The sequence below is a fragment of the Melozone crissalis genome, unplaced genomic scaffold (genome assembly GCF_028551555.1).
Source record: "Melozone crissalis strain CALT ecotype California unplaced genomic scaffold, PUWL_Pcris_2 ptg000023l_1, whole genome shotgun sequence".
NCBI lineage: Eukaryota > Metazoa > Chordata > Aves > Passeriformes > Passerellidae > Melozone > Melozone crissalis.
In genome coordinates this window covers 23,219,531-23,244,008 of record NW_026535801.1, presented here as the reverse complement: position 1 = coordinate 23,244,008, position 24,478 = coordinate 23,219,531, and the positions used below count along the sequence as shown (strand labels likewise).

Below are 24,478 nucleotides of genomic sequence, written 5' to 3'. Positions count from 1 at the left end.
TGACTCTGAAGCAGCTTTTCCCGTTATTATTTCTGCTGCCTTGGAGGTTTCAACGGATGTGAGATCCATAAACAGTGAAATCATAGGCATGCCTGATGCTGGCAGCTTTCTCATGTGACAGGACACGCAGTGCATCTCATTGATGCTGAAGTTGCTCAGTAAGCTGTAGGAAGAGAGGTCATTTTGTGTGATGGAAATACTCACTGTTCAAAATACAGTGTATGCTACCAACAGGAAGAGAGTGCTGCAAGATCTAAAAATGCTTCCTTTGAGTTTGCATAGGAAAATGAACTGCTTCTGGAACTGTCTTATTTAGTGGTGAACAAACAGTAAGAATGGCTCCTCAGTACTACTGAAAGGGATTTTGTAGATTTTTTGCCTCATTTTTTGGGTTTGGAATGAATGTGGTTGATAACTCAGGTATAAAATTATCTTTGTTGTAAAGGAAAAACAAAGATTCATATTATTATGTGTATGAGACAGATAAATCTTGTAGTACCTACAGCATTTACATCTGAGTTCTAATAAATTGTTGAAATAGCTTGCTTCTGCAGAGTTTGTGTTAGCAGCAGCTGTTAGTTCATGCAGTCTGGAGCTGGCAAGCAGTGAATAAATTGCTTGGTACAGAAAGTAGATTGGTTTATCAAGTCACATTATATGAGAATATAGGACTAAAGGCAGAAGTCCTAGCCCCACTGAAACAATAGGATATTTTGATATTTGCCTCACTGGGGCAAGGATTTCAATGAGTCAGCTCTCTGTTGACTTACCTCTACATTTTACATGTAGGAAATAATTGTTGTACCTGTTTTGCTGGTTTGAAGCAAAAATATTAATTGATGTAAATAAATTGTGATTATAACTTATTTGAGTGTATATATATTTATGAAATATATTTATAAAGCTAAAATGGTGGAATTTAGTTTTAATAGATTTCAGAGATTAAAATCAGTAAATGCAGGAATCTAGTTTTATTGTATTCACTGAGAGGATTCCCTAAAAGCAGACCTACAATTACTAAAAATTTGTGCCATAAAGAAAAACTGAAACTAGCCAATAGGACTCTGATGAGTGCTAAAAAGGACTGGAAGAAGCTTTGTCCGCTGTCTACTTACTTATGTACCTTACCATCGGGAGTGGTGTCCTTTCCTCCTAGCTGTTTCTTCAGAAAATGGAGCCTGGTATGTTTGCTAAAAAAAATCAGTAATTTGCAGCAAATATCAGTGATTAAAAAATTATTCTCTGTCTTTTGTTTGTTTAAGTTTTTTTGTTATATTGGAATGTAAAACTGGTAAATAACACTGACTGAAAAATAGTGGAGTTGTATCCTAACATTTGTTATTTGTAGATAATGGATATGTATCTCAAAGCATAAGCTCAACTGTTAAATTACAGTCTCAAATCCATGTATTCAAATCACTTTCCCCCCATCAAATGAGAAATCTGACTCAGAAGTGCTCCAGTAACAGAGTAGTTGATGAAAACAGAGATGTAGTTCCACATGTGTTTAAATTATTCTGTCTCCTTGGAAACGCTGCTGCTGCAGATGGATTTGGCTTTTGGTGGCTAAAAATATCTGCCGCTTAATAATGACAGCATGAAAAATACTGAATAAAACTACTGTGCTGCCACTAGTTTTAAAGTTCTCTAATGATTCAGGTATTCTATGTGAACTACAGATTCACATTTTCTGTCCAGCATTCACTGTCAGCTGCTGCCAGCATTCACCAGCTCAGTGGAAATGAGATAAGCTCATTAGCCTTGGTTGGAGACCCTGCTGAGAAGGGAGTATGTGAGTGGGAGGTAGACTAGATGAAGAGTTGGAAAGCAGGTAGAAAGTTGGTTAAAAAATTCATGGTGGAGATGCAGGTAAGGTGCTGTATAATATTTGAAGATACAGGCTTATTCCCAGGGAGGTCCATGATATGCTTAAGCGCTGACTTCGTAAGTTAACAACCTGCAAATGAAAGATTTTTTTCTTTTATTTATTATATTAGCAAATACTTCCTTATCAGTTGTATGTGCAGGTGACTGAAATACCATGTAAACCATTTAAAGTACAATATTAAATTACCTTAAGCAAAAACCAAAGCCTAAATCACTACAAAACTTGTTACAAGAAAGAAATAGCTTTCAATTACTTATCATTGCTAAGCAATTTAATCTTTTAAAGAATTAATTCTTTTCAGTTAAGAATGTGTAACCTGCAGCAGCTGGACTCAGTGATCCTTGTGGGTCCCTTCCAACCTGGGATATTCTATCATACTACATTATTTATTCCAGTTCTTCATTTTTTATTCCTCAGGCATATCATAACTTGTTTTGTTGTTAGCTGGCATTCAGTATAAATGAAAAATACCAGTTTTTTCTGTTTCTGCTTCTTTTCCATTGGGTGGCTTCCTGCTTGAGCCTAGAAAACAGAACAAATGACAAACATTTTCATAGTGAGCTAAATATACCCCTCGTATTCTTTTATTTTGTTAGTATATTGATGATTTCTGGTAGCATATGTTAGTCAGTACGCTGATTCATTTTTCATCATTGAAAAGGGCATTTTTCCTGTTATGAAGTATCTTAAAGATAGCATTAAAATATTACAAGGTACTGTGACACATACAAATAATTAATCCTCTTCAAGTTAATACTAAAATCCATTTTTAACTGGCATCACAAGTACCAAAAGTCAGTTAAAGTGAAAGTTGAACACTTGCTTTTGATTTCTTGAAATCACAGAATCAATTAGGCTGGAAAAACCTCCCGTGGCACAGGTTAGGACTGTGGCCTCTTGTTCTGTTGCTGCTTTCCTGGGGAAGAGACCCTCACCTGGCTGCAGCCTCCTTCCAGCGCATTGCGGGCTGGAAGATCCCTCTGAGCCTCCTCCAGGCTAAACTCCCCCAGCTCCCTCAGCCACTGTCTACCAGCACCCCAAGTTTCCCACAGGGCCGCTTTCCAGCCACTCTGCCCCCAGCCTGTAGCACTGCATGGGGCTGTTGTGACCAATTTGCAGGACCCAGCAGTTGGTCATGTTGAGCCTCATGCTCTTGGTCTGGCCCATCCATCCAGCCTGTCCATGTCCTTCCACAGTCTCTTCCTGACCTCCAACAGATTGACACCCTGACCTAACTTTGGAAATTTGCTAGTGGTAGACTCAATTCCCTCATCAAGATCATCAGTAAAGATATTACACAGGGCTGCGCCCAGCACTGATCCCTGAGGGACATCACTCATGGCCGGACACCAGGTGGATGCAGCACCATTGACCATCACGCCCTGGGCCCATGCATCCAGACAGTTCTTAACCCAGCAAAATGAATGAGAGGAAAAGATACAGTATCTTTCATTCTATATGAGATGTCAACCTGTTAAGAAAGCAGATAATTAGATGGATTATTGAAACTTTTCTATGAGTCTTCTTGAGAATAATTTGTTTTCAACTGCGGCGGACAAACCTGAGTTGCTTTAATTTTAAACCTTCTTTTCCTGTGTATGTAATTTAAATTCTATGGAGATAATAAGTAATCCAAACCTTATTTGAGTAAGTAAAGGTGTGATACATTGCTAGAAGTACATCTTTGCATTTTATAGTGGTAGCCAAGTTGTGCCAATTTGAATCCTTTGGGTTTTGGATATAGAAGTGGAAGTTCTCATCTGGTAAAAATAGTAATGAGAAAGTTTGTTGCATATTGCCTGTGATGTCTAGGTTGTGAAAGATAGTGATGATAACATGGAGGAAGTACTGTGGCTTTTTTTTTTTTTTCTGGTTTGGTTTGGTTTTTTTTATAGCAAGTTGCAAACAGATGAGCTGAGGATTCTGCCAGGCTAGATTTTTCCAGCAATTTTCAGCATTGCTTGTTCATGTGGGAACAGAATGCTGTGCTGTACAGTTAATACCAGACCACAGGGTGAAGGCAATCTTACCACGTTTCCTACTGGGCAGAAAACCTCCAAAATACCCACTTGTCTTGTTTCTAAGCTCCTAAAATTAGTACTTTTTTTAAATCTTGTTATGTAGAAGTAGTACTGTTATTGTCAAAAATTGCAGCCTGAGCAAGGTATGAAATATTTGGTCATTTTTTACCTAAAATTTACATCTACACTTTCCTCTCACTACTGTGCACACAGCCCTCAGTACTTAAACGTTAAACTGGAAGAGTCTGTTCCTCTATTTTTAGAAGGAAAAAAAAAAAAAGAAAGAGGAATACCTAGTTCAGAGCAAGTTTTGCAAAATGCTGCAGTATGGTTTTGTGTTACTAGTTTATGCTGCTGCTCTTGGAGTTCAGAGGCTCTGAATTTGGACATATTGAGTGATTTGTGAGTTTGTTTTGTTTTGGTTGGTTGGATTTTTGAAAAGCTATTCAACGTTACATATTTCGGAGTAGAGAATGGCTACTGCCTGTGTCAGGATGCGGAGAACATGGGGCAGAAGAGGAGAGCTGTTGAATTCATGCTCCCTCTCTAGTGGCTTTGATGGCAGTGGTGAAGGGGCAGCCAGGCTGGGTGCTAATGCAGCGTGTAAGAGGGAGCTGAGTGATGTGTGCTGGGGCGGGACAGGTGGGAAGGCCCCTTTGGCATGTGGCAGTCATGGCCATGCTGTACTTTGGCAGCAGATACACAAGATTCCCTGCCATGTTGTGCAGTTCCTCTGCAGGTGTGGTGCATGATTGACGTTCCTGAAAGAACAGCATGGAAAATCAGCACTGAAATAGCATGAAAAGGTGGTGCAGTGAGCCAATTAGTATTACTACATGGGCTAAACTGGGCAAAATTTATATTAAAAGGCACTTATTTCCAGCACTCAGGAAGTTGATAGCATTCCAGTCTTCATTACAGAGCTGAACCCTACTGCCATTCTTGCAGCTGAAAGCAGCATGATGCAAAGCTGTTGTGCCAAGTACACTGCTGCCAGTCTCAGAACCTCATTCCAGTTGCTGGGAAGGTGCTAAGCCAGCCAAATGTTGTATGTTCTTTTATAAAGAAGTGCAGTAAAGATGTGTTGGCCAGAGCTTTGCTGCAAGCAGTCCGGCAATACAGTCAATGCCAAGAGTAGTAAGCCTTCTCTGGGAGCATCCACACAAACTTGAAAATTTTTTCTGGGATACAGGTAGTAATTTCTTTTTTCTTAAAAAAGGATAAAAGGAAATCTTCTGCAGAGATTTTAGGTGAAGGGATTTTAAGTGATGAAATTTCATCATGAAAACTCAAAACCTAGAAGAGAAGTGCCCAAGACCAGGTCTTCAGTAGTGGTACCTCAAGACCATGGAAGGGACTTTGACAGTGCTGCTAATAGCATCCTAGATGACTTATGTGGAGGTTAGGCATTATGAACCTGAGTTTTTGACTCAGCTTCAGGATGTCTTTCTCCTGAATCTCCTGTTTTCCACTGCAGAGGAAAGCTTGCTGTAGCAAGCTTAGAAAATTGTTAAAAGTTAAATAATAAAAAAAAAAAGCTGTCTCAAACAGCTCTTGTGGACAAATCTCATATTGACAGGAACTTCCTCCTTCTGAATTCCTCTGGATCTCTTTTTACCAGGTTGCACCTTCATTGCTGAACACCTGAATGCTAAGGTCCCAGCTTCCTAGTTGAATTAATATGCCTCTTACTGATTTTATTTTGTTCTCTGGGGAGCATGCTGAGAGAAAGTTTAAGAAAACTGGCATAGAACTTTTCTTCAGTTGGCTGAGTTATACAAGCACTTCATTCAACTGTTACCATCAATTGATGTAGCTAAGAATTAGAAGGCCATTTCACTGCTGCTGTATGCAGGATTCTTGTGTTGAGTAATGAAGAGTGGGATATTTGCATGCTTGGTTCATGTAGAACCATGTGAGATCTTTTGGAAAACTAAAGGAGCCAGATCTATCAGCATCTGTACCGCTTGTAGATGTGAGAGGTGAGCATATGTCAGCATCGTTTCTGCATCTTAAATTCATTGCCAGTGGAGCTAGGTGGCATGTGTTAGAGTGTACAACAATGTGTAGGCAGTCTAGAAGATTAGTGGATTAGTACTCAAGTGTGAAATCACGAGTACTGTAAAGTGATGGTATAGAAACCCTGCAAAGAGCAGACTTGGCAGGATTTGGCTTGCAATGCCAGAACGCATTCCCTAGGTTGAATTGTGCAGTCTTATCCTGCAGGATTTACTTGGTGCTGTGGATTTAGCTAGGCTGAAGCAAATGAGGAGAGAAAGAATTTACCTATTTAATGTTTGTTGATCACTGCTGTAAGCAAAAATATATGAGTACGATTTTACTAATGGTATTCCCTGTACCTATACAGTGTAGTCTCTTAAGTGGAATTAGCTTGCTATGTGTTTGTAAATTTTACAGATTGTAGTACTGAAACTACCAGAGCCTACCTCTGGCAACTGGTGCTTATGATTAGAGCTGCCAAATACAGCAAAACATGTATTGCAAACATTAATTTGAATTCTGAACAGCTGTTTGATTCATGTTCGTGTACCTCTGTTGTTCACTGTTTGCAAGCATTCATGCAAATGGTTTTTTGTCTGCATTAATGCAGTTCCTTATGTGAATAGTCATTTTCACAAGCAAGTAATATTCTTTGTGTGAGTGATGATGTCACTGTAGGTGCTTTTGGGTTTGACTACCCCCCCTCCCAAATTTAAAGCTGTCAATTACACAAAGAGCAGAATTATTCAATGCATTGTATGGAGCCAAGCAACCACCTTGATTCGTTCACAACCATCTCTGCTGCTGACATTCATTTAGCAGGTAAGAAAAATGTCTTTTAAAAAATGAAGCTTTGCAGGCTAAGAAAAAGACTTAAATTCAAAAAGAATATTAATCACAACAAATAACCCAAACATCTTGACTTGTGAGCATCAATATTCATGATTTGACTGTGAAATTATTTGCCAAGTCACCCTAGAATGTTATAGTACATGCTGACTGGCCAGTGGGTGGGAGACGTTTGTGATGAGTACTTTGCAGTAATGTTTTATGTGTAACATCTGTTTTCTGCATTCTCTAGTTCAGTTTGCAGTCATTTACATAGAAGTTTTTTATGTTCAAAAGTGAATCTGTATTGCTGCTACAGACTTTAAATTTTTTTGTACTTTCAGTTGATACATTTGAGGAAAATGCAGTGTGATACACAGGACAATTATTTATTGAATGCCCACTTTTAATGTTTATTTTTGGGTTTATTTTCAAATAAGAATTTTTATTCAGGTAGATTTTATCTTGAAATGTGATCAGGTCTCAAGAGGAAATTAGTACAAAATAAGGCTTCATAAATAAGCCAAAGAAATAAGTAGTTGGATTTCTTACACCCTGTCCCCCAGCCCCCTTCACTCCAATGCCAATGTGTTCTTGATCTCTTTTACCTCTTGATTTTTCCATAGCTTTAGTCAATAGCTGATTTCTATAAATCAGCTTTTCTCTAAATCATGAGGATATATAATTTGAATAGGGTTCTGTTTTATTATTTCATATCTTTTTTTAATGGTTACTGCATATGGTACATGCTTGATGTTTATTTCTCCACAGGTCTGCTCCATATTGGTTCAGTGTCCCAGATGATGTTATATGACCTGTAGACTATAGCACTGAATTTTGGAAAACATTTATTTGAAAATTTTGGTTAATGTGAAAAAATTGTTGGATTTTTCTTTGTGACTTGTCCTGGTTTTGCCTGGGACAGAGTTCATATTCTTCTTAGTAGCTGGGTCAGTGCTGTGTTTTTCAGATTCAGTATGAAAATGATATTGACAACACCCTGATGATTTGGTAGTTGCGAGGTGGTGCTTGCTTCAAGTCAAGCACTTCTTGGTGTCCTACCCTCTACCAGTGAGGAGCTGCACAAGGAGCTTGGGGGGCATGGCCAGGGCAGCTGACCCAGGCTGGCCAAAGGGAAATTCTATAGTATAGAATATCATGCCCAGGATATAAACTGTCCACGGGTGTCAGCGAGACACTGAAGATATGGCAGCTTACATTAGGTTTTGTAGAACAAGTTTGGCAGCATGTGTTACCACAGTATCATAAGAAAAATTTTTTCCTGGGAGCACAGGAATGCACTGTCACCTGTCCACTCACTCAGTAATCCTAATATCACTCTTTTTAGGCCTTTCACAGGGATTTGGGGATACCTGCTATCTAAAGAAGATATCTAAAGGTCTTCTGCAATGAGATTGTTAACCAAGATTCTCTAAAATTTCTAGCTTTTTTAGGTACTAGAGAAAGTCAAATCAGCCAGGCTTTTTATATTATTTTACTTTCTAGATTCCAGATAGTACTGTGACAGTGTGAAATATATCTCCCACATTTACATGGAATTTTTATCATCTAGTAATACCATATTGCCTCTGAAATTTTTAAATATCGGGTGCCTGCCAGGTATCTGGCATCGTAGGAAGGCAAAGCCTGTTGCCATGGAGCTTTGAGGACTTGCTTCCCCATCAGCATACCTGCAGCTAGAGAACTGGCTAAATGATCTCATTGTAGGAGTAGTTTCATCAGGGTGGAGGCAAACTAGGAAGTGAAGGAGTAAAAAATGGATGGGGGTGTTTAGGAGAGATATATTCTTCTCACAGCCCATAGCCACCACATGCTTCTGCTGTGTCAAGTTGTCACTTTCTTGAAGAGTCCTTGACTATGTTAGGCAATTGGTGTTTGACCTAGAGCTCATAGCAATGTGTTAGCTTATCTTCCTTGTTTTAGTACTTTTCCCTCTGCTTCAACTTTGTTTTGCCTTGCTGTGGACTAATGCCACACAAGTATGGTGAGAAGGATGGCAGAGGATGATGTGTCATGTTGCTGTGCAAGGATTTTTTTGTTATGAAGGATGTATTTACAAATGGGAAAGATTCCAGTGTCTGCTTGTTCCTCAGTTGTGAATTGGAAGGATGCTGCTCCAAATCAACTGTAGCTACTAGACAGCTGTTTAGTAATTGTCTGGAAATGTCTGTTTCTAATTGAACCTTTCAAGCCAACTTTCGTCCTTTTTAACCGAATGGATGAGTATGATACAGCAGATCTCATCACCTGTAGCTGACAGTTACTTCTCAGACTCTGAAGGCTGAACATCATTGGTGCCTTAGTGGAAGTCCAAGAATATTGATTGACCATCCATTTGTTTTTCTTAGTCATGTGCTGTTGTTTGGTTCCTATAGTCAGACATGGACTTCTGTGTACTGCATTCTATACCTATATACATTTGCACACTCCATAATATATGTATTACTGAAGTACTTCTGTGTATTGAAGAGTATTCCCATCCTATATAATGGTAGTCTCACATACCCTAAGTGACTTGTGTTAGCAAAATTGTATTGCTCCTTGGTTACATTACCCTTTTGATTCCTCCTATCAGTTAAGGGACTTATTTATAGTTTTGCTTTCCATTCACATATTGAAAATTTTACTCGTATCAGTCTTTGGTGCCTGGTACCGTTAGACCTACCTCTAGGGTCTTCTGTTCAAATGAGATTGGACTTGGATTTCTTTGGACTGCAGTTGCTTCAGTTAATTCCCCAAAATCTGAATTTACCTATTCAATTGTACTGATGGTACAGGACAAAGGAAAACTCAGTTGAATTCTCTGTCCTGATTCCCTGATTGTGCACTTAGGAAGCCTTTAGTGATATCACTAACTTTGTGGCCTCACTGCTATTAGAAGTTTGACTGTTGCTTATTCTTCCACTGGGATATATCACACACTTTCATAATCATTGGGTTGTGTGTCCCATGCTTATTATGTCCTAGTTCCTGGAAATGTGGGTCTTGCTCAGGTACTGCAGGTTGCCTGTGTAAATAATAATGCTATCAGATAGAGCATGCCTTTGTACTGCTGTGCAGATGTGCTTTTTTTCTGAAGTATATTGGCTTATGGAGTGGCATCTGTTAATACAGATGTTATTCTAAAGGGATCTCCTGCTGGTACATAGTGTGTACAAACAGCTTTAGACACTCTTTAATCTCTCTCTGTGGTAGCCAAGCTCTCGAGTAATGGCGGTGTCTCCTTCCCCTTTGTAGCATATTCCTGGGGAGACTTGATTACAGAGAGATTAGAATCAACAGATCTCAAGAAAGTGGCAACACCTAAATTTGATCCCAACTACTTTGTCAAACAACCTTCTCAGTAACCTTCCTGGAGGAGATTCAGAACAAATATCAGGCAACAGTCACACTAAATATATGTAATGGCTAGCTATGCCTTCTTTGTGTTGTGGTGATACTCAGGTTCTGCAGTATCCATGTACCTCCTGTACCTTCTCTTGATCAGCTAGTGATGTAGAGCTAACCTATGTCATTTCCAGGAATCCTAAGACCCATTGGTTTTGGTTCATTATACAAATTATCTTAATGAAATGGCTTTGCTGCTGCTAGATTGTGGCACTTGTTGCAAATGTAGGCTATGCTAAAACCAGGCAAATTTAAAGTCCTTTGGTGTAAAAAATTTGTTTCTCCTACTTGCTGGGAACAGTTGTGGCTGTTGACACTCTCACTATGTGCAGTGACTTTACTGATGCACAAGATACCATTCAGCCCTCCAGTTGCTGTGTGCTTTTACTGGTGGGAGACAGTGTCTGACAAAGGAGCTTTTGTCTGGAAGTCATCTCAGGGTACGAAATGAGCTCTTGCTCTCTGATGCACTCATGATGATCACAGATATTAGGTTTGCCTTGCAGTGCAGTTATGACTTATGTTCTTTGGACCTGGAACCTCATGACTCCTGTAGCCACAATTTCAGTGGGTGCACACATGGATTTGACTTAGGTCTCGCTTGTATGATAAACCCTTTGTCAGCTCATTTCTCACTCTCTTCTGAGATGCTTGAATGTAAGCATTTTCTTTCTCACACTCCAGCTGCTTCTTTACCCTCTTCTACAGTCAAGCTATAATCCTGTGGATTTGATATTGCAGGCTGTTGCCATGGAAATAATGGTGATTTCACAATTTCAGTGCTGTAAGCACTGCAGGAGACAATGGAAAAGGTGGTTGGCAAGAGATATAGTGAGGATGTGGGGGACAATTCAGAGGAGTTGTTTTTAAACCTGTACTTGGGGGGTGATTCTTTATAATTGTGGGGTTTCAGTGTGTGTTTAATTCTTTTATCTCTTTTTCTTTTTTGTAAATGTGTTTCTATTAGAGGTTGGTTCATAAAAATGCATTCCTACGTTTTTGCAAAGGTTATAACAAAGTGCTGCTAAACTCTCCTTTCCATGTCCTCAGAATAAAAGGACAGTGCTTTCTTTGCAGTTTATAGTAATTCATCTTTGGACAAAAGGGCAAAGGTTGAGATCTAAGCAACTTCTGTTTGAGTCATACATTTAGCCTGAAGAAATCCCTTTCAGGAAAACATTTTTTTTCATAAATAGTAAAACAAGCTGAGAACATCATGGTGAGCATATGTATTTAAATCAGTCTGTGTGAATGACTGTATGAAACCCTAATATATTTGTTATTTAATTTTTAGCGTGCTCTGCGTGCAAACAAGTTTGGTGCTGAAGATCATCTTATGCAGCATCTGTTCTTAGCATTATGTCAGGATTTCCATCTATACTGAAATATTTCCTCTAAATTAGACACATCCATAAAGGTAGAGTGAAGCTTACTGGAAGAAATAACTATGTTATAAAATGAATTGAATTGGCAGCTTAACAAGTCGAAGGCAAGTGGCATCAGATGAGAATTTTTGATACTAAAAGCTTAAAAGCATCAAACATCAGCCTTTTTTTTTCCCCAGCTATTTACAGCAGCATTCCACTGATTAGCATAGTCAGAGAGTAGATATTATCTGTAACTTTTAACTTAAGATCTTAGAATTAATTTTCAGTCTGCAGTAGGAATTAATCAGTAATGAGGGTGATAGTAACCAATTTTTTAATTAAAGATAGAGAAAAAGTGTTTCAACCTATCAGATGTGTTAAAATTATCTAAAAATTGCTTTGAAAATATTTTGATCTTTTTCTGCTTGGCATTCCATAAATGGAGATACAAAGATCAGCTGTTATATATGAAAGGGAAACAATAAGGAATGTTCAACATGACTCTGGCTTTGTTGGGCAATGTGATTAGGAAGTCAGGTTCTTAAGGATGGATCTAGTCCTTTGATGCTTGTGTGAATGGAAATAGTCTACTTGTGTGCCAGTACTCATATCTGAATTTCAAAAATTCTAGGCAAGAAACTTGTGAGGAAATGAAAATGACAAAATGAGCCAGAACTGTTTAGGCAGGGCCTGGCCTGGAAAGATGCAAAGTGTCTCATACAGCTCTCAAATCTAATTGCAGTTGTGGGCATTTGTTAGTACTGAGAATTATATAAATCAGACCTTTAAAATAAATCAAAAGAGAGAAGGTGTTTTTTTCTGAACAATATTTATTAAAGAACAGTTTTTGTCATGTAATGTTGCTCGGTGCCAAGTAAGTTTTTAAGCCTTATATAAAAGCCCATTTTTGATGAATTACATTGGAGTATTATGCTTGACCTAAATTTGCTGCGTAACTGAATATATATGTATATATGTATAAGATTGGCTGTAGAATTTTCTGCATTGGTAGAATACAGGTAGCATTTACCTTCTGTCTTAAAGTCAGTGTGATGATAAATATACTGATGATAGGTTGTGGGTTTTTTGATTCCTTCTTGGAAAATTTGTTTAAAACTCTTAGTTAAGGAGCCATTTAGCTGCAGGTGGTGGTACCTGACTGATAGGTGAGGTCTTTAATGATAGATGAATTGAGAGACCTGCACAGTAGTTGCATGTTTCAGTGCCTCATTGCCTCTGTTCCTGTTACAGGTGCATGGTGACAGCATCGCAGCAATGAGTGGAATTTTAAAGAGGAAGTTTGAAGAAGTTGGTGGAACCTCACCCTGCTCATGTGTGTGGGAATCAGATGATGATGTTTCCAGCAGTGAAAGTGCTGACAGTGGAAGTAATGTCCATCCATCTGCTTCTAATCATTTTACCCGTAAGTACTAAAGGGGTGTGTGTGTAAGGCATGATGCTGTGTCTTACACAAGCTAAGAAGGGTTCACTTTACTTGTTAGAAAGACAGTGAAAACTTTCTGCTTTTTGTTTTTTTTAAGCATTTTATCTGTTTTATTACATTTAAATGCTGGCACTCTGAGGAAGTACTTATTTTTGAAAAAAAATAACTATTTCCTCTGGTAATTGTTTCTGTGAAAATTTTGATGTCGGTATGAGTTTCAGAGGAAGTTCCATGTTTGTGCTCTATCATTCACGTCTACTTAGCGTGACATGTTTTAAGCATATAGGAGAATGTCTTCCATTTTGAGTGATGATTTAGGAGAAGGGGGAATATTGGCAGTAATGTGAAATGAACATGCCTTTTTCAGAATTAAAGATGGAAGTCTGCATGCATGCGTTCACATGCATATATGCATATATTTATAATGTGAGAAAAGCATAACTATGTATGTTATGCTTTTGTGTATGTGCTTTTTCAAGTGACACATGTATACATGTGCTTGTGTTCATATGCACGTACACGTGCAGTAATTGTGCTATGACATACAGAAGCCTTGAGGGATATTTTAAATGTAAAGTCTGTGACAGAATGCCACAGAACTGAAGAGTGAGAAGCTACAGGGTTTTATACATATTTTTGACTAGGGTCTCAACTATGGTAACAGAAGAAATATATTTGTCTCTCTCCCACTGAGGTTTATGGACTTGTGTGAATCAGGTACTCTTCTAATAAGAACCCTGCAGTAAACAAATAAGTCATGCTGTTCTTTTTAAGGAGATTTGAATTGTGAGGTTTTTTCCTTTTTCCATGTAAAAAAAGTTTATTATTTCACTCATGGGTTGCTTGCTGGTTATTTTACTGGAATCAGGATTTCACTTTGGTTTTAATTCCTAAGCTCATGGTTAGGGAAGTTAACAGGCAAATTTTGCTGTCTCTATCTTAGGTGCAGCTGGAAAGTTTCTCTGTATATATGCCAGTTAAACTTCAATAGGCTGCTGAAGCATGTTACACACCAAGTATGCTCACCCTCCCATTAAATGTAATCCCTAAGCAGGGTGGGAATGTGGGTGTGATGTGAGCATCTAAAGTTGTTTAGCAGGTCTGGAAATTCCTAGATGCTATCATGATAAAACAGTTTATTTAAGGCAATTCTAGGAAAGCATAGGGAATCCAAGTACCTGTTTGCTCTCTATTCAAAATATGTGTACCTAGTTATCTGGAAAGAATAAATTAGAGGTTCAGAGGGACAATATGCTGGAGGAAACCAGCTGAAACAAAAATAACTCCCTTAAATTTCTCCATTAAACTTAATTCAAGGCTTCTGAGATGGTTATTTTAAGATCTGAGTACTTCCACATCGCTGCTTTTCGTGTTACTTGTAGTTCAGCTAATCAGTTTGCTCACCTGCAGTGAAGCCAGTCCAGTAATATTCCTGTGTATTATGACTATTTTCTTTTCAGCAGGGTGATCTCTGCTTGAAGGGCAAGTGTTTGCAGTAAGGCAGCCCTGTCAGTTAGTAATTATGAAGTGTCAAGTGGTTCCAATAAAAGGCAGGAAGAGCCCTGGAATTGAAGCTGGTATATGATTTAGCTCTTGGTTATGAAAAGGGGAAGATTCTTGTAACCTGTTTTAGTCAAGAGTAGAGTTATATTTTACAGAGTTTCATGTCATAGGGAAAAAGCCTGAGATAATGTTTGGAATGGAGCTGAACTGTCTTGTGTGGGGCAGAGGTCTGCAGATAGAAGTCTTTTTCTGAGCAGCATTTGTAAGAGACAGAAACTATTGACAACATAGATTTTTAAAGTGGTTTGTGTCAGCTTAAAAATTGCAAAAATGGGATCTCAGGAATGCTGAGAACATTGACCAAAAGTCCCAGGCTATCTAAGATGTTTGATCAGAGAAATTCAGTTGCCTTACACCATAAGCTTGCACTGAGTGTTTTGAGAAGTCTGTTTGCTGTTAATGTAGCCAGTGTGTAGAGCAGGAGCAATAGCAATAAATGCTATTATTTTCCAGACTCTGAACAGATTATTAAAAACAATAATAATGCCTATTGTTTTAATATTCTTTGTTATATTTGGAAACTTGTAGACTCCCTGGTTAAATTTATAGAAATACCTCCAGTACAAAAACCTGAACCTGCAGACATTTTCCATTGCTCTGTTGTTATGTCATGACTGACTTCAGTTTTTACAGTTTCTATGACAACTGTGATTTTTTTTGATTGGTAAAGAATCAAGCACTAAAGGATTTTCTGGAGCTGTGAAGTATTTTTCCATCAAAGGAGAAGAGTGAAAATATCAAGATGCTTTTCACTAATCACTATTGAAATTGAATTGCTGTCTAAATGTAGATACCTGTTTGTGGCAGGCTCCATGTACACTAATTTTTCAAACAGAACAGATGAGAAAATAGCCCTGTTACAGTTGCTAAATAATTATCTGGAAAAATAATGATAATTTATGCTTACAGTTTAAGACATTCATATTTTTCAAATCATGTAGGTATTGACATTCCCAGGTTAACCCTTAGAGAAAGATACTTATCAAGACATGGTTCAAAGCAACACAACTGGATTATTTTCTGAGATTCTTAGGCAATTTTTGTGAGTCATCAGCAAAATGGTACTTGGGAACTAATGATGAAATTACATTAGGTGGGTGTGGGAAAAAAAGAGATTAACGGAATGCACAAGTGAACAGTTTGTGGTTACTGGGGAAATACAGAGAGGAGCTAATAATGAGCTCATCAGGGTGGGAAGAGAGCTTGTGGACTATGTGATACGTGAAGGAAAAGAGAAGGAGGTTCCCCAAGATGAGGAGCTTGACAAGCAACAGGGTGTTTTTCAGTAAGAGCAGGAAAGCAATGGTAACAGATTTTACTTGGTAAATATGTCAGCTTGCAGAAAGGGCTACAGATTGGCTGGCTCAAAGCTGGGAAAAGGAGGGGGGGCTAATGAACAGAATGAGAACGAGCCAGCTTATCAAGATCAAAGGAATTTAATGCTCCGGGAGTTTGCAAATTCTTAGTCACTGAAAGTGACTCATCCTCTTTCACTACATTGATGTATATGGAACATATATCAAAAACAAATTAGAAAATTACTGGGAAGTGTTGATTTTGATTCTATGGCACATCTGTATCTGTGCTGCATTTATTAGAGAAAAGCACCTTGCACTCAGGATGTATGTATAAGGCCTGGTCTGTATTCAGTAGTGTGCACTGTCAGCAGCTCTGGAACCATCTTTTGCCAGCAATTTTAGTTCAGAATGATGCTAAAATAATGTATGGGATTCTATTTGCTGATCGAATATTGTCTGTGAGATTGGATAAAAATTAAACATGATGGTTAGATAAACATGATGGTTAGATATAAATCCTTGATTTGTTCTACAGAATTAAAATTATACCAGATCATATCTTAGCCACTGGGTTTAGACTTTATAGCAGTTGCTCTCTCTAGATGCTATTACAATATGCAAAATAATTTTAATAACTTTACAGTCTCATTTATAAAGTCAAAGAATATGAAGTTTCTTTTTTCTCTCACCAATGATGCATGTAATTTTAGAAATGCAAAATCATGATTACCATGGCTTTTTTGACAAAGAGGGATGAACGTGCCTAAGCTCACAGTTTTTCAAATTATTTCCAAAGTTTGTTTTTTTCCAGCTAACTTCTAGCTTGAGCTAGTCTCAGCTAAAATCCTTCTCTGCAGAAATTATAATATTGGGAAGTAGGTGATTTTTATTTTAGTGAAGACTTGCTCCATGGTCTTTGTCAAATAAGATCAGAATTTTAAAATGTTGTTTTTAAAGGTAAAAAAGCCTGAAGATGTCTTGGGTACTAAAAGTAGCTGTCCCTTTTTCAGGTACAAGGAAGCATTATGACAACATCTGGATACCAGTGAAAGCTGTGGGTGGCCTGGTACCATTACACTAGCTTCTGTAGGGAAATAATTGGTGAATCAAATCACAAAGAAGGGAAAAATGGATATTTCTGTTACCAGTTTATAACTATGAATAGATTCTTTTTTGTCTGAAAAAAGTTTCGTGCTTGCTTTCTCCTGACTGCTGTATCCTAATGCTCACTTTTATTACTGGTGAGAGTCCCAGTGGCCTTCAGCAGCTTTCTTTGAATTGCTTTATGTGCTCTTACAAAGCAAATGAAGCCTCAGAAAGATTATTGCTATATCCTCTCTCCTCATCTAGTGCCGTGATCAGTACATATTCTTCATTTCGAGCTAGTTTAAAATGTTTCCTACCGGTCTGTGTAAAGATGGTTTTAAAGATGTTTTGAAATTTAAAGCCAAGTTAGATTCAGGGATTTGACAGAGTATGTTGTCTTACTGACCAGGTTGGATGGGGGAGACTCTGAGCAGCCTCATCCTCAGAATCCTGCCTGGGGGTGGGAGGTTGGAACTAGATGGTCCTTAAGGCCCCCTCCAAACCAAACCATTCTGTGATTGTCCATTACAGTGACCTTTGTAACTAATTTCAGGCTGGAGCACCCTCAATACAGGTGCCATTGTGCAGTGTTTTCTCCTTACTGAACATTGCTCCTCTGCTCTTTGCTCTGATTTAGCCAAGCACTAACTTAGCAATAGGGATGACTGAGGGCAGTTAACTCCAACATAACAGCACAGATTCTGTTGGTAGTGGATCTTCCAAAGAAAGTTCCTTCCAGGGGCTTGTGCCTGCTCAAAGGTTTTTCCTCTATCAGTTGATACACCTGTGGCTTGTGTGAACATGCTGAGCTTAAGTCTCTAGCAGTGAGCTGGGAACAGCCTTCTCTGGCATTTGGCTTGGTTGGTCTTTTTGTGTTTTTTTTTAATAGACTAGCAGTTCTGCTTGCAAAGCAGAGGTAACAAGCAGATGAACTTAGTCTTTTGTCTTGGGGCTTCATAATGAAACCATTCTAATGCTTACAAGAAAGATGCAACTGTATTTTATCTCTGTTTGCAGTCTTACCAGACTTCGGTGGTCGAGTTTTGTATTCTGATTTTTCTTACATCATTTGTATTGTACTACAACTTTTGGCTCTACTGGGGACCTGGACCTCCTTAAGATGAAAGCCTGTATCTGTATACAGAAAATACAGACTGATTTTCTCCAGTATAAGACAGTAAATGCATGTAGTTGCTGTCTTATAAACTACAGGGAGAAATGAATCCATGGAAATTACTGACCCAAGGGCAAAGATTTCATGAATTTTGATTGAAACATTAGGAAAAAAGGAAAGTATTCTACTTGCTGGAGACTGTATTGACTTCTTCCTTTCTTCTTCCTCTGTACACCAGCCCCATCTCCCATGTGTGTTTTAGTCTTACTGAGATGTCCTGGTGCCCAGGGCAGTCCCCTGATGTGCATTGTGTGTGAAGGTGTATTTAAGGTCCTGATCCTTACAGGAATATAAAGAAATTGAGTTTCAGTCCTCTCCCTCCTACTGTAGTGATGCAGTTGGGAGACTATAAACAAGCTATAATTTCTTTGGAATCTGCCAAAACAGTTACATTAATTGTTTGATCCTAAAGCTTTCACGAGCTGTCTCTGTTCTGTGAGGGTTTGTCTGTTGGGCTTCCCAGCAGCCTTGCTGTGGTGTCCTGAGATCATCTACCTGTTTATCTGTCTGTTTTGAGCTTTCAAGAATTAAAGCAAGTGAGGGGATATGATTCTTCATAGATGGTATTCAACAAAATTGATCATCATTATTTTGTTCACTAAATACGCAGCATTTTTGGTGCTCTGACTCTGTGACCACTGATGCTACCCTACCACAATGTGTTTGTAGTGCTAATAGCATTAAGGCATATGGGCAGCATCCAGGCCTCAAAGTTTATATTTCAGAGTTTTTATAATACATGTAGCAAAAAAAATCTCAAAAAACCCAAAACCAGCAAAAAATCCTACCAAGCAAAAAGAAAAACCCAAACCAACCAAACATAAAAAATCAAACAGAGAAACCAAACAAAAAAAGGAGAGAAGATAAGCAGCTTGTTTAGTCTGAACTTACGTAATAGTGATATGACTGTTCAGAAGGGGAAAACCAGTTAGCAGTTATCAAGGACATTGGCTTGTAGTCCTGTTATTTCCCAGTTCACTATCAAAGCCAATTAAGACTCTTTTTGTAATGTGGAGTCTTTTGTATTTTAATGAATTCATCATCAACTATGTATGCCCCAGAGTAATAGTGGTGAGAAAGGGAGTTTCACCATCAAAGTGATTGAAGACTCAATGACTTCATCCCAAGTGAGGCTTCAGCTGTTATTATCCATGGCTCCTTGTTACATGATTCGTTTTCACTGGGTGCTTGTGTGCAACATAATAATGTGCCAAGGCATTAACCCCCACTTGGAGTGAAAGTACTGAATATACTGTCACAGGACTTGCTGTGAAGCTTAACTTGATGTTAGTGCTTGTTGAATTCCAGCTAACTTGTTGAGTTACTGATGTTTAGTGAATTGCTCTGTATAAATATGTTTTGTATTTGCAGCTTATTGTAGAGGTGATTATCTCCATTTTGGAAACTCCAGGCTTTAGATACAGACAAAGAACAGATTTCTAAGTACTGAAAAGTAGGTTTTGTGTGTTGTCAGCTGGTTATCTGAGTATTTTATTTAGACTAGGATATTAGGAGATGCTTTTGAAAATGTTTAAGCAGTGTTGTTTGCAACTAAACTAATGTCAATTCCAAACTCTTTCTTGTTTTAATTGAGGTATGACTGCTAGCAAAGAAAGCAGCCATAGGCAGTGGTCATCTATAGAGCAATAGTTCAGCAGTGGTTACTATGGCAACCATAGGTGACCTACATTTTACCAAAAAGTGATCGTGTCTTTTTTTTTTTTTTTTTTTAATGGAGCATACCCGTTGACTTCTATTAGTATTTTTCATCTTTTACACATTGTTTTACTTAAATAGTATTCTTAGTTTTGAGTGATTAGTGTGAAATGGACATAAAAAGTCTTGGAGCACAGATACCATTTCATTGTTACACTACTATTTAAAATTAGTAGAAAATTTTACCTTTGCTGTCATGCCCAATTGAATGTTCTTAGGAAGAAGGTAACACTATTTAAGTAGTAACAATTGCATAAAAATAATGTATTATTTTTATGCCCACCAGTGTGTGGTTTATAATGGCTTGCAGTAGACAGACTTGTTGTGAATTTATCTATTTCACTAACATCACAAGTCAGTAGGCCACAGTATGAATAAAGCTGCCCAAACTTTGGACTTTGAACAAGCATCAAAAATGCTTTTGGCTGTAGTAAATTCATCTTGTCATTGCCTTTAAGGAAGTGAGAATTTTCTCAAAAAATGAGACTATTCTGCAGACGGACAGAAGAGCAGCTAGGAGAGATGACAAAATGTGGCATTTCAGATAAAAAATTGAGTTGGCATTTTAAATATACAGTTCTCACAATGAGATTAACACAGAAGAGGAGATGCTGGGTCAGAGCATGTGCCCAGCAAAGTCATTAAATGTTGTGAATTGTCTAGAATTTTGGCTTGAAGATGAGCCAGGCCTGAATTTTCATAATTTTTTGTTAAAATGGGCTCTTCAAAAAAGGATTTACATTTTTTATTTCATTTTTGTTTTTTCTAATTGGGGTGACTTTGGTAGTGTTTAGATAAACAAAATGTTCTACTTTGAATTGTTTATTGTGCTTTGTAGTGTGAAGAAATCTTTAGTTTCACATAAATGAAGGACAAAGAAATTGACAATAGGGGCTTTTGAGACCAGATTTTATTTTTCATAACTTAATGGATTGCCTGCTAATTACTAAAACCCTGTCATAGCCATGAGAGACTATCGTGGAACTACTAAGGGCTGAGGTGAATCTGTTCAGAACCATCTTTTGCAGTCCTTCCTCACTGTTCCCATGTGCAATTTCATATGTATCCTGCAGCTGATAATGGAACCACCTCCCTGTGTCTCCTATATTTTCCATTTTCTCTCTGCCCACGCATCTTTTGTAGCGTGTTTATTGCTTTGAAGTTTATGCAGCCCACTCAGGTTCATCCATACTGCAAAGCATGCTTTGCACCAGCACTTCAGTCATGTGTTATTATATTAGCTATAGACTCATTTGTTTGCATAACTCAGAAAAGAAAATGTTTTCTGTTTGTTACCTTATTTCCTGCTTCAGAAAGCTGGAGTTGGATGCTCTGTGTCCATCTGTGTACACTCTGATACATGCAAACAGCAGCAGTAGTTGGCATTTTAAAGTCGTATTGGCAAGAAATATTAATTACTTGTGTGAAACAGCCAGTACTAAATGCTTTTGGGAGTTGATGTAGTTTGCCTTTATGGTGCCGAATTTAATTATCACCTACACCTCCTGTATCATGATCAAAAACTTTTTTTCCTCAAATCATTTTGATCTTAAAAATTCTTATGCATCCCTTAAGCAGAATGTCACAATAGCAAGCGTTGCAGCTCTGATTCTCAAAATCATGGCTAACACAGTTTGTAAGAGCTCTATGCCCAGAGAACTGAGGCCTGTGCTGAAGGAGGAGGTAAAAATCACCCAAGGTCTAACTGGAGTCTGTACCAAAGCTAAGACCAACTAAGTTAGGATTCCTACGTTATTTTAAAGCCAGATCACAAGTGTTGGGGGCAGAATGGAAAGGCACACTGTGCTGGTTTTGGCTGGGGCAGAGTTAACTTTGTGCACAGCAGCTGGTAGGGGCTGTGTTTTGGGTTGTGCTGAGCACAGGTTGATCACGCAGAGATGTTTTGTTATTGCTGAGCAGGGCCTGCTCTGAGCCAGGGCCCTTTCTGCTCCTTGTACGGCCGCACTGCAGAGGGGGCTGGGGGTGCCTGGGAGGCACAGCTGGGACAGGGACCCCAACTGACCAAAGGGACATGCCAGACCTCGTGACATCATGCCCAGAATAGAAAGTGGGGGGGAAAAGAGGAAAGGGGGAGGACATCTGGAGTGCTGGCGTTTGTCTTCCAAGTCACCATGACCTGTGATGGGGCCGTGCTCTCTTGGAGATGGCTGAGCCTGCCTATCTGTGGGAAGCGGTGAATGAATTCCTTGTTTTGCTCTGCCTGCATGTGTGGCCTTTGCTTTCCCTGTTAAACCCATGAGTTTTCCAGCTTTTCCCTTTTGATTCCCCTCACAGTCCTGCTGCTGGGGCAGCGGGTGAGTGGCTGCCCAAGGCTTGGCTGCTGGCTGGGGTTAAACCATGGCACAAACAGGCATCTCTGGTGGCAAAGCTGCTGTCACTGCCTTGTGCCATCAGCCCCTTCTCTCTATATGATGACCACAGTTTTGCAGTATGGATTAAACGTTAGTTTGTTTTTAGTTTTGCTTTTCCAAAAACTATATCCAAAAATGTATTTTAGAAAGATATCCAACCTCACTTTAAGGACTTCAACAGATGGCAAGTCTGTCACCTGCCATGGTAAGCAGGATTAATGTTTAATTGTCCTTGCAATTACTGAATTTTGCCCTGCTCAGTGAAATACAGGAAGGTTTTTAGACTCCCTGATGTGTCAGAGCAGAAGTACCTCATGTGTACTAGAAATCAAATGTGCATATTGGCTGTATGATCATTTATTTTTTATATATCAATATGCTCTTCTGAATTTTTTCACCCTAGTATGGTAACCTGGCTTCATTGCAAACAGAATTTTCTGTTTATTCTGTGAGTTTGCAAGTGGCATCACATCATTTTGATAGAAATTCTAAGACTTTGTTGGTATCATTTTAACAGTAATGAGACATGAATTTCATTTTTAAAGGACAGATTAAGGAAATGTCTACAGACTAAAAACATGATTTCAGAGGTCTAAAAATCTCCTGAGAGAAGCTGGCATTCTTTGAGATCACAAGGTCAGTAGTACAGTAGCAGTTATTCATGTGCATATATCTCTACAGTTACACAAGTCCAATTTCATTTTGTACCATTTGATGGTACAAAACATGATGCTATATTTTACATCTCTGCAGGGATTTTGATTAGCACTTTTAGAAGAGCGTAAGTTTAAAAAAAGAACAGTTTTCCAGCTGCACCTTTGTGTTTAAAAATGCTTAAAATTCATGCTGAAACCATCAGCATACATCAGCAACTTCCAGTGAAATTAGATTTATGTAGGTAAAATGTTCCTAACTTATTGTCTGTATTTGTAAATAAATTATTATTGTATATTTACATCCTTTGTCACTTGCTTGCAAAAGTATCTGCTGTTTAAAAGTTTGGAAAGGGAAACACCAAGTTAACTGAAGAGGTACTTTCAAGGCTTTTGTTTTAATTGTCACATCATGGTGTGATTTATTTTTTCCAGAGACTGGAAGTAAGGGATATGATTTATTCAGCCACAAAGAGCTGGCCAACACATCTCAAGTAGTAAATGTCTTCAGAGAACTGTGTGTAATCAGTAAAATATTTTAATAATGTCACAAAGTAACTTTAAATGCTTGGTAGCAAGAAAACTATGTTAGCAACTTCTCTTGGTTAACTAATTCATAATTTCATGTAAGCTTTACTGGGATACTGGAAAATGGGTATTTATTTTTATTTGTTTGTTATTAGAATGTTATTTTTAAATGTTGCATATACTGATGAAGGAAAAATCAGAAAGCATGACTTCTGAAGGGTTTGTTTGATTTAGGAGTTAACCATGATACAAATGCAGACATTAAACCTGTCTGGTTTTTGTGGTTCTACGTGTGACAATTTGTCATATTGTTCTGATTTGAGATGTGGAGGAAGGATAGGAGTTCCCACCCCCTCCCCACTTCTCCCTCTGGTACTCAAAGTTGGGTTTCTGGTCTGTGTAGGAGATTAGTTGAAAAGGGATTTATTTAGTAAAGAATGTAAGTAACCTATCTAATACATGAGATAATAGGAGAAATAAAATGATAAAAGAATAGGCATGTGTTTTTTTTTTTTTTTGCTCACCTTTGTTTTGTGAAGAGCAATTTTGCTCTGTGTGCTCTTTAAATGGCAGGTTAACTGCTGTAGCTAATTCACAGAAATAAGCATATTCCAAAACAAGGTCAAGGTGGGAAATTAATAATTTAACCTCATATAGATGGGATTCTTGAATTTCTCTTTTGCTACAGGGCAGACAAATGACAGAAATGTAAGATGACAAACACAATTTTGAAGAAACACGTTTTACCCATATCACATGTAAGAGGAAGGAATTGCTAGTGGACTGCAATTCTGCTTTGATTTTGTTTGGTTGGTTTTTTGTTGGGCTTTTCTTTTTGTTTATTTTAAATATCCAAACACAAGGTCCTTGTCCACCATTTATCTTTACACCACAATCTCCAGCTAACAACAAAGGGGGTAAAAAGATTACCACCAAAACAAACAGTCCCCCAAACAAAAAAATGAACCAAAATCCTCCTACAGGTCTCGAAATTACTCTGCATTCACAAGGTCTGAAGAGTGATGAGGATGAAAAATTTACATGTTCAAATCTCAATCCATTGTTTTAAAATGGGCAGAGTGGAGAGACAGCATAAATCACTAATCCAATTGTGCTAGAACAGCTGCCCAG

General features: G+C 38.2%; 1 protein-coding gene across 3 annotated transcripts in view; it reads left to right on the top strand.

The window, feature by feature from the left end:
• Positions 1–24,478, top strand: part of CSRNP3 (cysteine and serine rich nuclear protein 3) — a 90,378-nt gene that overhangs the window by 18,063 nt on the left and 47,837 nt on the right. For 2 of the 3 annotated variants that reach the window (XM_054277678.1, XM_054277677.1), the window contains exon 2: positions 12,765–12,936. In XM_054277678.1, coding sequence (XP_054133653.1) covers positions 12,789–12,936 — 148 coding nt within the window. In that variant the 5' untranslated portion in view covers positions 12,765–12,788. Of the gene's footprint in view, positions 1–219; positions 319–12,764; positions 12,937–24,478 lie in introns of those variants that run through there. The other variant, XM_054277679.1, reaches the window with a different exon arrangement.